The sequence below is a fragment of the Sebastes fasciatus genome, chromosome 20 (genome assembly GCF_043250625.1).
Source record: "Sebastes fasciatus isolate fSebFas1 chromosome 20, fSebFas1.pri, whole genome shotgun sequence".
Lineage (NCBI taxonomy): Eukaryota > Metazoa > Chordata > Actinopteri > Perciformes > Sebastidae > Sebastes > Sebastes fasciatus.
The window spans coordinates 20,367,466-20,380,598 of NC_133814.1; the positions used below are offsets into that span (position 1 = coordinate 20,367,466).

A 13,133-nucleotide genomic window follows, 5' to 3' on the forward strand; every position below is an offset into this window, starting at 1 on the left:
TGGAGGAAGAGGAGGAGAGGCAGCAGGGTTAGCACGTAGGAAAAGGAGGGCAGGAGAGGGCTAGTAGCCTACGTTGCAGTGCTCATTTGTCTTCCACATAACGCACACACACACACACACACACACATGCTGGCCTCCTTTTTTCCTGCTCTCCATCGCGGATTCAGCAGGCTGCACTTGCAGATATGGCCTCATAATATTTGAACTTTTTCAGCTTTGTGTTCCCACGCTGACAACCACACACAGATTTTCAAGTGAAATCACCATTTTCTCTCTGACAGTGCGCTGTCCCACCTCTGTGCCAGAGTGCTGAGCAGGCAGCCACACACACACACACACATACACAGGGACTCTCAAGCTCTACGGCTCCCTCCAGCCCCACCCGCCTGTCCTCTGATGGCCTCCCACTCATGCCACATTAAACATTTAGTGAGGCACTCTGGATCTGTGCGACACCATCTTTTAGCACCGCCAAGCTAACGGCCCTCACACTGTGGAAAAACATAGGTGCATGCTCGTCTGTGGAAACCCGATACAGCGGTCACATTATTCCCTCTGACCGTCTCTCTTATGCACATACATGAACGCAAATCCGTGGTTCAGAAAGGCCTATTGTGTTGAGAGCAAGACCTGCATGAATCAATATTGATCCCTGGAGTCTGTATGTGTACTTATGCAATGTGTGTCTGTGTGTGTGTGTGTGTGTGTCATAGTTTGCCTCTCTGCTGCAGTGAGGTGTGACCCAGGGTTTGGGTGTATCCCAACCAGTGCAGTAAAATGCTGCTGTGAGGTTCCCTGCAATATTTTTGAAGATATGAGAAGAGACAGGATGTCAAAGATGTTTGTTTTTTTTTCATGTATGCACCATCCTGAGATTGTTTACCTTTGAACAATATGACTCCTGATTATGATTTACTGTCCTCCCAAATACATTTAGTCTAGAATTCAGCAACATCTCTCCATATTTTTTGTGACTTCATTGAACTAGATGCCTTAAAGCTGCAGTAGGCAGAATATTTTGGGCATCATTGGGCAAAATTCAAGTGTTCTGAGAGAAAACTAGACTTCTGCACCTCCTCAAGGCTCTGTTTTCAGGCTTTAAAAAAATCTAGCCCGTGACGGGAGACTTTGGCCAATCACAGGTAATTTTAGAGAGAGAGAGCGTTCCTATTGGTTGTGCTCCGGCTGGTGGGCGGTGCTTGGTGTTTCCTCAGCTGTTCTCAACATGGCTGTCGCAAACCCCCAGGAAGAGCGCCGGTTGTCGATGCCATTCGTAGTGGCCAAACGGCGGTACTTCAACTTCCGTGTCCGTCACGTGATGCCATTGGGCCCAAAAAGACTTTTCCCCATAGACTTACATTGGGAAAGACACATCTGTAACTCAGCAGATCATTTTTTTTTTTAGGTAAATCAATTTCGCAGTACGAACACTTGAATAGTCCTTATTTAAATCATTAGGTCCTACAAGTTGTAAAAGGCACAAATAGACGCATCCAGAGTTATTTTCCTTCCTCTGTTCATGTGAATGAACCCCAGACCGAGGCTGGAGCGAGGGCTGGGAGGCGGAGTTAGAAAGCCCCCGTGACTGTGACCCCCGTGACCGAGCCTTGTGACTGAGCGGACGCTACTGTGCCTGCTCTATGGGCCCAATGGATGCGAAAGATCGCCGGAAGATACTTTTCCACCCGGAAGTCGAGCCATTTTGGCATCATGCGCCACTGAGCAACTCTCATAGGAATGAACGGGAGCCCGCCTCCAACTGTATCCAGTTCTCTTAATACATCCATGGGCTGCCCATTTTCATTCACATATCATGAGGTCAGAGGTCAAGGGACCCTTTTGAAAATGGCCATCCTAGTTTTTCCTCACCAAAATTTAGCAGAAGTTTGTAGCGTTATTTAGCCTACTTCACGACAAGCTAGTATGACATGGTTGGTACCAATGGATTCTTTAGGCTGGCTTTGAAACTGAGCCCACTACAACCTAAAAATGATTGCGTTAAAGAAATGAGTGGTGTTAAAACAAATTTGCATCAACGCGTTATTATCGCGTTAACTTTGACATCCCTAGCTTTCACACAAAATGAAGACTGTAGACTTTGTTCTCCATCACTTACATTGGAAGCGCATTAAAAAGGGACCTCTTAATGGCCATTATGAACAGGAGGAATAATTACAGCGACCTAAACCTGTTTCAGTGTTCATATGGGCACCTGACTATGGTTTTAAGACAGACTTGAAAAATTGGGAACGTATCCTTTAATCAAAACAAACTGCTACAAAACTGTATGTTGATGTCACTAATCAGGTGATTGTGTTCAACAGGACTCATTTTAAATAAATAAAACATATTGAAATCCATGTCATTAAGGTTAAAGAAATCATTTAAAACATGTATTAATAGTTTATAAGCTGGAGAAAAAATAAACCTCAAAGGTATCACATACTATGTTTTTCGCGTTTGATCGGAGTTCGCGAGTGATTGACAGCTGCTCAGAGACGGCAAAGCTACAGCTTGGCTCTGATTGGTTGTTTTTCCTCCGGTCTGTGAAATCTTGCAGATGCCGTTAGCACTGGCCAAAATTAAACACCTATTGTATTGTATTATTAAGATGCAAAATGGTACTAGGATCCCAAGTTCCCTTAATTGAATATGTTTTACATAGTTAGCCCCTTAAAACCCACCTGCTGAATACAATTGGGCTCATTTATGCAATTTATGCATTTCCAAGACTGTTTAGGGACCCCAGTATGTAGAAATATAAAATACACTATTTTTAGAATAGGCAAAAATAACACATGTATACTGCATTCAAAGAACTGCATGTTTCCCCAAAACTGCATAGGATTATCATAAAGTGGGCATGTCTGTAGAGGGGAGACTCGTGGGTACCCATAGAACCCATTTTCATTCACATATCTTGAGGTCAGAGGTCAAGGGACACCTTGACAAATGGCCATGCCAGTTTTCCCCACCAACATTTAACCCAACTTTAGAGTGTTAGTCTCCTTCCTGACAAGCTAATATGACATGATATGGTACTAATGGAGTCCTTAGGTTTTCTATTTTCATATGATGCCACTATCTTCTAACTATAAACCCGAGCCTGGTAAGGCCTTCCAAAAGACAGTAAAGTTGGTTGGGTCTTTTAATAAAAAAAAATTTGCTAACATCTGGCGGGCCAAATCAAACCTGATGGCGCGCCAACTTTGGCCTGCGGGCCCCACTTTGGACAGCCCTGATTTATACGCTTAAAAGGTTACAGACAGTCCCTTTAATAATCCTATTTGCTCCATTTCTACCCACTGCAGCTTTAAAGTCTCATGCCGCACGAGTCTATTCTCGCGAGATTTCCCTCCCCTTTACTACACACACACACACACACACACACACACCATCATCATCATCATTCCTCCTCCTCGTCCTCCTCTCCAGCCCCTCCCTTTCCGTCCTCTGCTCGCCTCTATCCTCTTCTTGCCTGCCTGCCTGCCTGTCAGAAAGGTACTCCAGTGTTGGAGGCTAGGCTACCCTCCTCCTCCTTCTCCCTGGACCCGGACCCGGACCCCGTACACCCGTACGAGAGAGCCAAGCCACCCGTCGTACCCAAAGGCTTCGGGCTCACAACACAACACTCCTCAACGGTTTTCAACCATGGCAGTCCCCGCTACTTGCACCCGGTTTACCGACGAGTACCAGCTGTACGAGGAGCTCGGGAAGTAAGCAAGCAGTTAACGTTTTGTCGTTTTTAACGTTTTTTGTCGTCCCCCCACCCACGCAAAAACCTCGCCTCACATTATATCTAGTTAGCCTGCGATATCTAGCACAAAATACCTTCCACATTAGTCACATTAAGTGCCTTAATAACGTGTCAGTATGTGTTATCGTCGTGGTGCAGTCATGAGCTAAATAATAACCGTCGCTAACGGCTGCTAACGGCTAGTTAGCAACGGTTATTTTAGCTCGCGCAGTAACGGTTGGAACAGCGCAGTAACGGTTGGAACACTCTAGTTACTATAGTTACTAGCCAAAACCATGCTACCTACCATGCTTGATATTTATATAAACTAGCCGCTTTTTAGTCGCTATTGGGTGATGAATACACCGCTAAACAGAGAGAGGTTGGTGCATTAACAGCTGTTAAACCCTTCCGTGTTAGTTATAGCTAGCTAGCCGGTATTTTCTGGCCCCCTGAGAGAGAGAGAGAGACGCCAGCAGAGAGACGTGTAGCCCGGTGACATTTCACCGGCCCACTGGGGCTCTCTGACAGCTCCGTTGGTGGATGGTGGATGGTGTGGTCGCTATAGCTAACTAGGCCGACCACGACCACTTTTTTCTCTCTCTCTCTCTCTGTCTCTAAGCAGCTGCAGATGATTTGTGTAACCGTGTTGAGTAACGCTGGATATCACTTTAAATGAGGAAGTTATTGTACTGTAATGTAATGCACCTACACGCGCTCTCTCTGCACCACACACAGCAGCTGGTTATCAATAAACGTCGTTAAAACTGAAGCTGTTATAATGGCCAATTTTACTGTGTAAAGAGAGGCAGTGACGTGTTTTCTCGGTATTCTGATGACGGCAAGAAAAACCTCCTCTGTTTCATCATCATCATCTGTTGTTCCTGGCCTGTTGTACCCAAATCAGCAGCATCAGGGCGACACTGGAAGCTGCAGATGATTTGTGTAACCGTGTTGAGGAACGTTACATACCGCTGGATATCGCTTTAAATGAGGAAGTTATTGCACTGTAATGTAATGCACCTATACGCTCTCTCTCTGCACCACACACACCAGCAGCTGGCCATCGTTGTTAGCAATAAACGTCGTTAAAACGAAGCTGTTATAACGGGCAATTTTACTGTGTAAAGAGAGGCAGTGACGTGTTTTCTCGGTATTCTGATGACGGCAAGAAAAACCGGACCACAACCTCCTCTGTTTCATCATCATCAGCATCTGTTGTTCCTGGCCCTGTTGTACCGAAATCAGCAGCATCAGGGAGACACTGGCAGCTGCAGATGATTTGTGTAACTGTGTTGAGTAACGTTACATACCGCTGGATATCACTTAAAATGAGGACGTTATTGCACTGTAATGTAATGCCCCCATATATACGCTCCTCTCTCCTGCACCACACTAGCAGCTGGCCATCGTTGTTATCAATAAACGTCTTCTATGCAAGATACCATTTCGCCGCACTGCATTTGGGCATTCAGCTTTTTCTGTTAAGGCCACAAATCAGTGGAACACCCTTTGCCTGGCGATGTGAGGAGCTGCAGCTCTATCAGCATTTTCAAAACCAACTAAAAACTGTCTGTTAAAAAGCTGCTCAGCTCTGTACTCACTGATCTTTTACTCCATGGTCTGCGTGACTTGCTTTTTACTTGACAAGCATACTTTGTGATGTGCTATTGTGTGTAGCTGTGTTTTGTATGTTCCTTCTTGTATGACTAGTATGTTTCTTTTTTTTTTTGACCCGCACAAGGGACTACAGATGTGAATTAGCTTAAAGCTATAATCTGGTACAGTGCATCAAATGGTGACATTTATGTTTTAAACTGTACATGGTCCCTTTTAAATAAAATAAATAAATAAAATGTCCAAAGCTGTTATAACGGCAATTTCACCGCGTAAAGAGAGGCAGTGACGTGTTTTCTCGGTATTCTGATGATGGCAAGAAAAACCGGGCCACTACCTCCTCTGTTTCATCATCATCATCAGCATCTGTTGTTCCTGGCCCTGTTGTACCCAAATCAGCAGCATCAGGGCGACACTGGCCCTATAAAGATACACCGGCCTTAATTTCCAGCTGCCATTTCCACTCTCTGCCTAATAATTGAGTAATCGATGGCACTGATTGCACAGCCACTGCACTGGCACACACACACCTACACAGCCTCCATAGTGGATCTACTGCTCCTGATGCTTCCTATGCAAGCTGACCACTCACCTCGGCTTATGTTTCTGCACCCCCGTTTGTTAATGCATTTTGCTCCGTCATAGGTTATTAACGTCACTTGTACTTCTGTCACTTCTCATTTACTGGTAAATAATTGAAACTAAGAGCAGAGTGGTAGGGAGCAGAGTGCAGCAGAAAAGCAGCAGCATCCCTCTGTGTGTGTATATATCATCCGGAGTGGTACAAGGCAGCCTTTCCTCTTTCAAGAAAAACTGCGTAGGGGCCAGCCAGATACTGCAGGTACAGGCTGTGATATAGGCGCTATGAAAATCATGCATATAATTGCTTGTTCTCTGATGCTCAAAATTGAACGATCACCATAGCAGCTAGCAGGTGAAAAAATATGGAGCATTCATCTAGGTCAATATGAAACTCCTCAGAGTGGGAGTTGTTTTATTGTGCACTTTCTTTTTCTATTGAGCAGATTTATAACTGAACGTTGTTACCTTGTGAATGTATTAAATATTGCCCATTGTTGTGCGAGATGCAGCCCATTCTTTGTGCTGGCTGTTGCAAATTGAATTTCCTTTTGGGGCTGTAGGTTGCATTGTATTGTGCGCCTATCAAAGATTAGCAAAAGTACTTGGCCATTCATTTTATAATCCAAGACCCGAACAGATATCAGCACTCATGCTTGAGAAGCTTGTTGTATTGATGCCATTTTTGTTTGATTGTTGCCCACCTTTTCAGGTTGTACACACACACACTGACGCTGTGATAGTAATGACTGTAAACTGTGTGTTTATGTGTGTGTGTGAGAGAGAGAGAGAGAGAGAGAGAGAAAAACCAAGGTTGTTGGCATACACAAAAAAACAAACCACTGCCACACGAGTGGATGCAGTTTCAAATGTCACTCGTTGTGTATGTGTGAGAGAGGGAGCATGTGAAATGGAACTGATTTTTGGTTGTTTATGCTCTTTCTTCTCAGGGGAGCTTTTTCAGTGGTGCGTAGGTGTGTAAAGAAGTCATCAGGACAGGAATATGCTGCAAAAATCATCAACACTAAGAAGCTGTCTGCAAGAGGTATGGTAACACCATGCACAGCACACTGACACACACTCTGATATGTGCATGTTTGCTTTGTTTGTTGTGTATATCGGAAAGTTGAGCTATATTGTTTTTATATTGTGATTGCTATCATTTCTGTAAATTATATTGAGAAATGGTAAAAGATAAAACAACAAGTGGAAATGTTTGTTTGTGGTTAATCCAGCAAATCAAAGTACTTCATCCTATTGATGCATTGCATCATGCAGATCATTGATTTCAACTTTGTCTGCTGTGGCTCACCAGAGATATTGAAGGGATAACTAATCTCTACTGGCCTTTCGTCTCACTTTATACACCGTCATATCGCCCAGAAAGCTTGCACATAAACCATGAGTCCCATAATTCCAATGGCAAAGGAAGTCTTTTATTCAATCATTGTGTCTGTGGGGAGTTCTTATCTGCAACCTCTTGATGGTTTAATGACCCTCTTTATAAACACTGTATTGAATAACTCTCAATCGCTCCTCTGTGGTATCATTAGACAACCGCTGTACAACGAATTGATCCAAATTTCTAAGATGCACATGGATGCAGGGACCGAAATAAAACAATAAGAACTGGCAGGACATGAAAGCTGTTTTTATCTTGTTCACGTAGCTCCGCTCCTGAATTTGTATTTGTTGCGCTGGTTGTGCGTGCCTTCATAGATCCACACCCACGTGCACATGCCTGGAGTGGCGTGCCATGTCGTAATGATGACGCGAGCTCATGGCAGTGTGTCAGAACCTCCCCTGGCTTCAGACTGAGATACTTAATTGCTTTCTCCTTTTTTTCGTATCTGACAAATTAGGCCTGCACTCCTTCCTGACATTCACACACACCTGGCTTCCTTTGTTCTCCTTCCCTGCACTCTCTCTCATTACCTCCGTGCCTATCTTCCTCTGCTAGCCTCTCTCACTCATTGCCTGTCTCTTGTCTTTCTGCAAAGGGGGATTGGTTTGTATCGAGGCTAATCCACTTATGCTAAATGTATCTCATCAACCACTAAGACCCCACGGATTCCATAGGCGCCTCCCTGTTTGCCCTGTTGTTGTCTGTGTCTGATGGCATTTGTGTGTGTGTGTGTGTGTGTGTGTGTGTGACAGAGAGAGCAGGGAGTAACACTAATAGAGCATGTCTGTATTGTGAGGCATCTGTGAGCATGTTGTAATACCCGTATTGTTCTATCCCTGCCACCAAGTGTCCACATAGGGCAGCTCCTGGTATTAATGTCCCACCAAGGAAAAGTAAGGGCTCAGCAGAAAACTGTTGGCTCTTCGCAGAGGCAGGCAGTACAATGTAGGCCTGTGCATGTGTGCATGTTTGCCAGGGGAGAAGAAAGCTGGCCAGGAGAGTACGAGGAGGAGATTTTTAACAATATAGTCTTGCAAGGAGATCAACGACACTCCACAGCAGGGAAGCAAGGTGAAACGAGACAGAGAACGATAGGGTGAGCGAAGGAAGAGGATTTTGTGCTAAGAGAAGAATTGCGGTAGGCCGCATGGCTGACGCAACATGCACCTACATGCACACAAAACACAAACGTCCACACACACAGGCAGCCAGTGCGTGAGCAGGCAGCTTGCCTGGTAGGATTTGGGTGGGTTTTTTTTAGCCCGATGGGGCGAGTGTGACCTCACGCGTGGCCTGGTGGGTAAGTCTCTCAAAGCTCTGGTAAACACTGCAGTAATCTGAGGAGGGGGGGAGGGGAGGGGAGGGGTAAAAGGGAGGCATGGAGGGAAAGGAAGGAAGGAAACGAAAGTAGGAAGGAAGTGAGGGAGGACGGGATGTCAGGGATGGATGTAGGTTGTTGGCCGTGGGATAGTTCAGCCTACAGGCAGTTGAGGGTGGATGCGAGTGGGCAGCAGGGTACACAATAGGGCTGCACGATTATAGCCCAAATGATAATCACGATTATTTTGATCAATATTGATATTATTCATAGATTTAAGGGACAAAATATTTGTATATGTTGTGCTACATTCAACTGCCAAAAAGTCTAAATGTTATCCTTTTACTTTGTTTTTGTCATCTATGGCGCTTATTTGCATAAAAACACACAATTCAAATTATTATGAAATAAATGATTGTATGTTTATTTAAATATTTGCTTTGATAAAAAAAAACTTGGCATTAGTAGTTCTAATTATATATTATATATGAGCTTAGGGCTTGTGTTAGGAAGTTAAACAGGTTGTATTTCTCTCTCTATTATCTGTTTTATAGTGCTGTGAAAACATCTAAGTTTCTCGCGAAAAACTACATTTTACCAGATTACATTTGAACGCATCATGATAGTCATAATTTACCTTTGCCCTTTACTTATTTTTACTGAGTAGAGCCTGAACGCATTATAATGCAACTCAAAGGAACCTCCGTTAACGTTAGCTGTTTAGCTTCATGCTGTCGGAAGACGAGCACTGTGATTACTCTGAGCAGCATCATGGGAATGAATTGCAATATAATAAGTGTCTGATTTAAGTTAGTTGTTCCAAATATTTTTAAGATCGGTCCTCCACGGCTTATTTTGGACTTGCAGTTGTGACAAATTGCATGGCGGTTTCACGTGTGTGTGTGTGTGTATGTGTGTATATATATGAGACTGCTGAAAACCGTCTGGCTTTAATCGGCTGCTGGTTGACGGTGCATCTCTAGCTGTTAGTTTTGGAATCACTAAATTTTTTTGTGTGAGCGGAGCACGCATTTTAAACGTCAACATCGCAGTTGATCATGTTCATTTAATTGTGGGAAGCAAAAATTGTGGGAAGCCAAATTGTGGGAAGCCAAAATCGTGATCGCAATTAATATTTGATTAATTGTGCAGCCCTAGTACACAATATGGACATGCACATAAAAAACATGCACCTGATTCTCACCCCATATCATCAAGGGTCTTTAATGCGATCTTGTTTGTGGTGGTTTCAGTTTATAAATGAATGAGTGAGTTTAAATTAAAATGACCCAAAGAATAAGATATAGACCCTTAAACTTCACAAAAAAACAATGCAGTATATTTAAGTCAAAGAAGAAAATGAGACCGAAGGACAAAAAGCAATATTAGATGTAAATTATACAAATTGAAATCACTCAAAAGAAAGAAAAACACCATAAAATTAAATGAAGAAATAGGGGGCCTATTAGAAATTCTATTCATCATATTAGTTGCACACAGAGTGTTGCAATGGTGTGATGCAAGTTTCGTAGCGCAGAATGAGTGCTCTGTTTTATTTTGTTGTTGATGAGTGAAGTGACTGGTAAGTGGATGGCTGCTGCATTGTCTGCTGCAACACTGTGTTTGTGTGTGTGTGAGAGAGAGAGTCAGAGTGAGACAGACTATCCACTTCAATGCACTACCCTAATACCTGTTCTCCTCAACGTTGTTGTCGACGCGATTGTCCCAGTGAAAATCATTTCAGTTGTTACTTTACTATTTATTGTTCAACAATGTCCCAAATTTCCACCTCACTTCAGTTGGTTCCTTGCTCACATCCAAAGCCAAAGTCTCTCTCATTGTTATCAATGGCAAACCTCTGGGATTTGGCGGGCCCCCTTGTTAGTTTAGCCTGGTTCCAGACCTCTGAATCGTCGCCCACACCTCCAATTTGTTCAGTGATTTGAATAGATCTGGTGTTGTGCTCATTGGTGGCTATTTACCCCAGTTGGTGAAGCAGTCGACCAATGAGAGCTTGTAGGCGGGACTAAGAATGGGCACATCATATTTGTACATAGCTACCTGGCTTCATCCATGAACAATAGTGACAGAAACATGGCCACAAGAATGATGATGACCGTGGATGATATTGACACGGCTCTTAAGTCAACAAAAGAGGAACTCTACAATAAGTTATATATTTTTTGCACGGTACAAATAATCACATCGATTTTTATAAGCATATAATGATAATAAAGGTGTTTTTTCCCCAACAAAACTGCTTTTCTGCTCAAAATTAGCTTGTATATATCTGCTTGGATTTGGTTCAGCCACATTCTACCTAAACGTGATGAAATAGGCAAACCCGTTTTGTATGTTAGCTTCTTCGCAAAGGGTAAATAACAGAACGCTGGCTGACCGCAGCCCAAGTTTGTGCCACTCGCAGCTCCTGGTAATGTTAAAGCTTCAGTAGGAAGAACATTTTTTGGCATCATTGGGCAAAAATTCCATAATAATCTTTCATTCGTTCAAGTGTTCTGAGAGAAAACTATATTTCTGCACCTCCTCATTGCTCTGTTTTCAGGCTTTAAAAAATGTAGCCTGTGACGGGAAACTTTGACCAATCATAAGTCATTTCAGAGAGAGAGAGAGTTCCTATTGGCTGTGCTGCGGCTGGTGGGCGGTGCTTGGTATTTCCTCAGCAGATCTCAACATGGCTGCCGGGTCACAAACTTTCTCATTTTACAGCTAAGCAGTACACTACAAGATGTTTCTGAAAACATTTGAGGCGAGAAATAGGCATTACAGTAACATAATATTGATTAATATTCGATCAGCGCTGCCTAGTTTGACTGTTTGGTCGGAGTTCGCGAGTGATTGACTCGTGGCTCTCATAGACGGCCGCTGGACAGCGGACTCCAGATCAGCTGTGACTGTTTGTCTTCCTCAGGTCTGTGAAATCTTGCAGATGCCATTAGGAGCACCGGAGGACACAGAGGCACCTGATTTCTTTCATATTACCTGTATCATGCACTACCATCAGGATATAGTGACTGTTTAATAAAAATAACTTTCTTTAATCATATTTGCTCCATTTCTACCCTCTGCTGCTTTAAATCACCTGATCCTAGCAACCCCAGCTTCGGTGTCAACAGAAAATAGCTAACATAAACATGATATCGGGCTAAATAATGAAGTGAAACAAAATTCAGTCTAATCACACGGCAGTGTGCTTCCTGCCATTGATCAAAAACTCTAGGGGTCAGCTGATGATGGGACGTTTTTTGGTGTGTAGTTGTTACCATGGTGACACAATGTCAGTTGCTTGTGCATTGTGAAGAGGCAGATACATTTTAATATAAATTAGACAGGCTTTTTGCTATGATAATACTATCTTTATTATTACTACTATTACTGCCAGATAGGTGGGTGGGACAATCCTTCCAATTAGCCAGTTTCATCGTAAACATTTTAGGTAGCACTCGGAGTAAAATTGATATCATCGGTATTTGCATGAAACAATTAGACTGTTATTGCCGAGCAAGTGAGCTACCTTCTAGCGAAAGCAAAACGACATAAACAGGTTTGTTTAATGGCTGTCTGAGGTAAAGTGCATATGAACGGTTTCTCACAACAGCTAGATCTTAAAGGTGCAGTAACGAGTAGTGTAAGGGATTACAATTTCCAAAACAGTAATTATTTCAGTTATTAATTTAAGTAACGCTGTGTTACTGCGTCACCAGAACACTTTTTTTTGTGTGCCAGGTAGGCTTTTGTTGCGATGACGGGAATGCAGGTCGGTATTCATCGCATCAAGTTGAACTTTGGTGAACTTTTTATTGAACTTTCAAGCTGACAATGCCCTGGGGTAGAGGAGGAGACAGGTCCGGTTCTACAAGGGTGCAAAAGCATTCATTGCACACTCAGTTTAATGTTCTGCATAGGGCTGTGCAATTAATCGAATTTCAATTCCGATTTTAGCTTCCAACGATTATGTAATCAATATAATCGACTTAAAATACTTATTGTGTGGGATTCTGCTTCACAATGACACTCTCGCTTTCCATGCTTCGTGGGTGTGACTTTTTTTAATGTTTCCAAAGTCAATGAGTCATTGTGTTAAATGATTGTGATCTCAATATTGACCAAAATAATCATGATTAGGAATTTTGCCATAATGGAGCAGCCCTAGTTCTGCACCCTCAGTTGAAATTGGAATGATAAATGCCAAGCACAAGGTGCTAGGTCTTTTAGGCACATGACTGTGAGTACCTTCTATTTTGGTTCATGTATGTGCAGCAGCTCAACGTGCAAAAAGGGTGAAGGGAGCGAAAGTAATACAGTAATAACAAGTAAGGTAACTAATTACTTTTGGTCGCAAGTATGCAAATGTATGTATATATTTATTATTGGAAATCTATTAACAACACAAAATTATGACAAATTGTCTAGAAACCCTCACAGGTACTTCATTTAAAAAAATATGCTCAAATCTTAAT

General features: G+C 42.9%; 1 protein-coding gene across 15 annotated transcripts in view; it reads left to right on the forward strand.

Annotated features, from left to right (window-relative positions):
- The first annotated feature begins 3,412 nt into the window (after positions 1-3,412).
- Positions 3,413-13,133, forward strand: part of LOC141758360 (calcium/calmodulin-dependent protein kinase type II subunit gamma-like) — a 46,603-nt gene continuing 36,882 nt past the window's right edge. For 3 of the 15 annotated variants that reach the window (XM_074619680.1, XM_074619679.1, XM_074619683.1), the window contains exons 1-2: positions 3,413-3,716; positions 6,883-6,977. In XM_074619680.1, coding sequence (XP_074475781.1) covers positions 3,652-3,716; positions 6,883-6,977 — 160 coding nt within the window. In that variant the 5' untranslated portion in view covers positions 3,413-3,651. The remainder of the gene's footprint in view (positions 3,717-6,882; positions 6,978-13,133) is intronic. The other 12 variants (XM_074619677.1, XM_074619681.1, XM_074619685.1 and 9 more) reach the window with 5 other exon arrangements.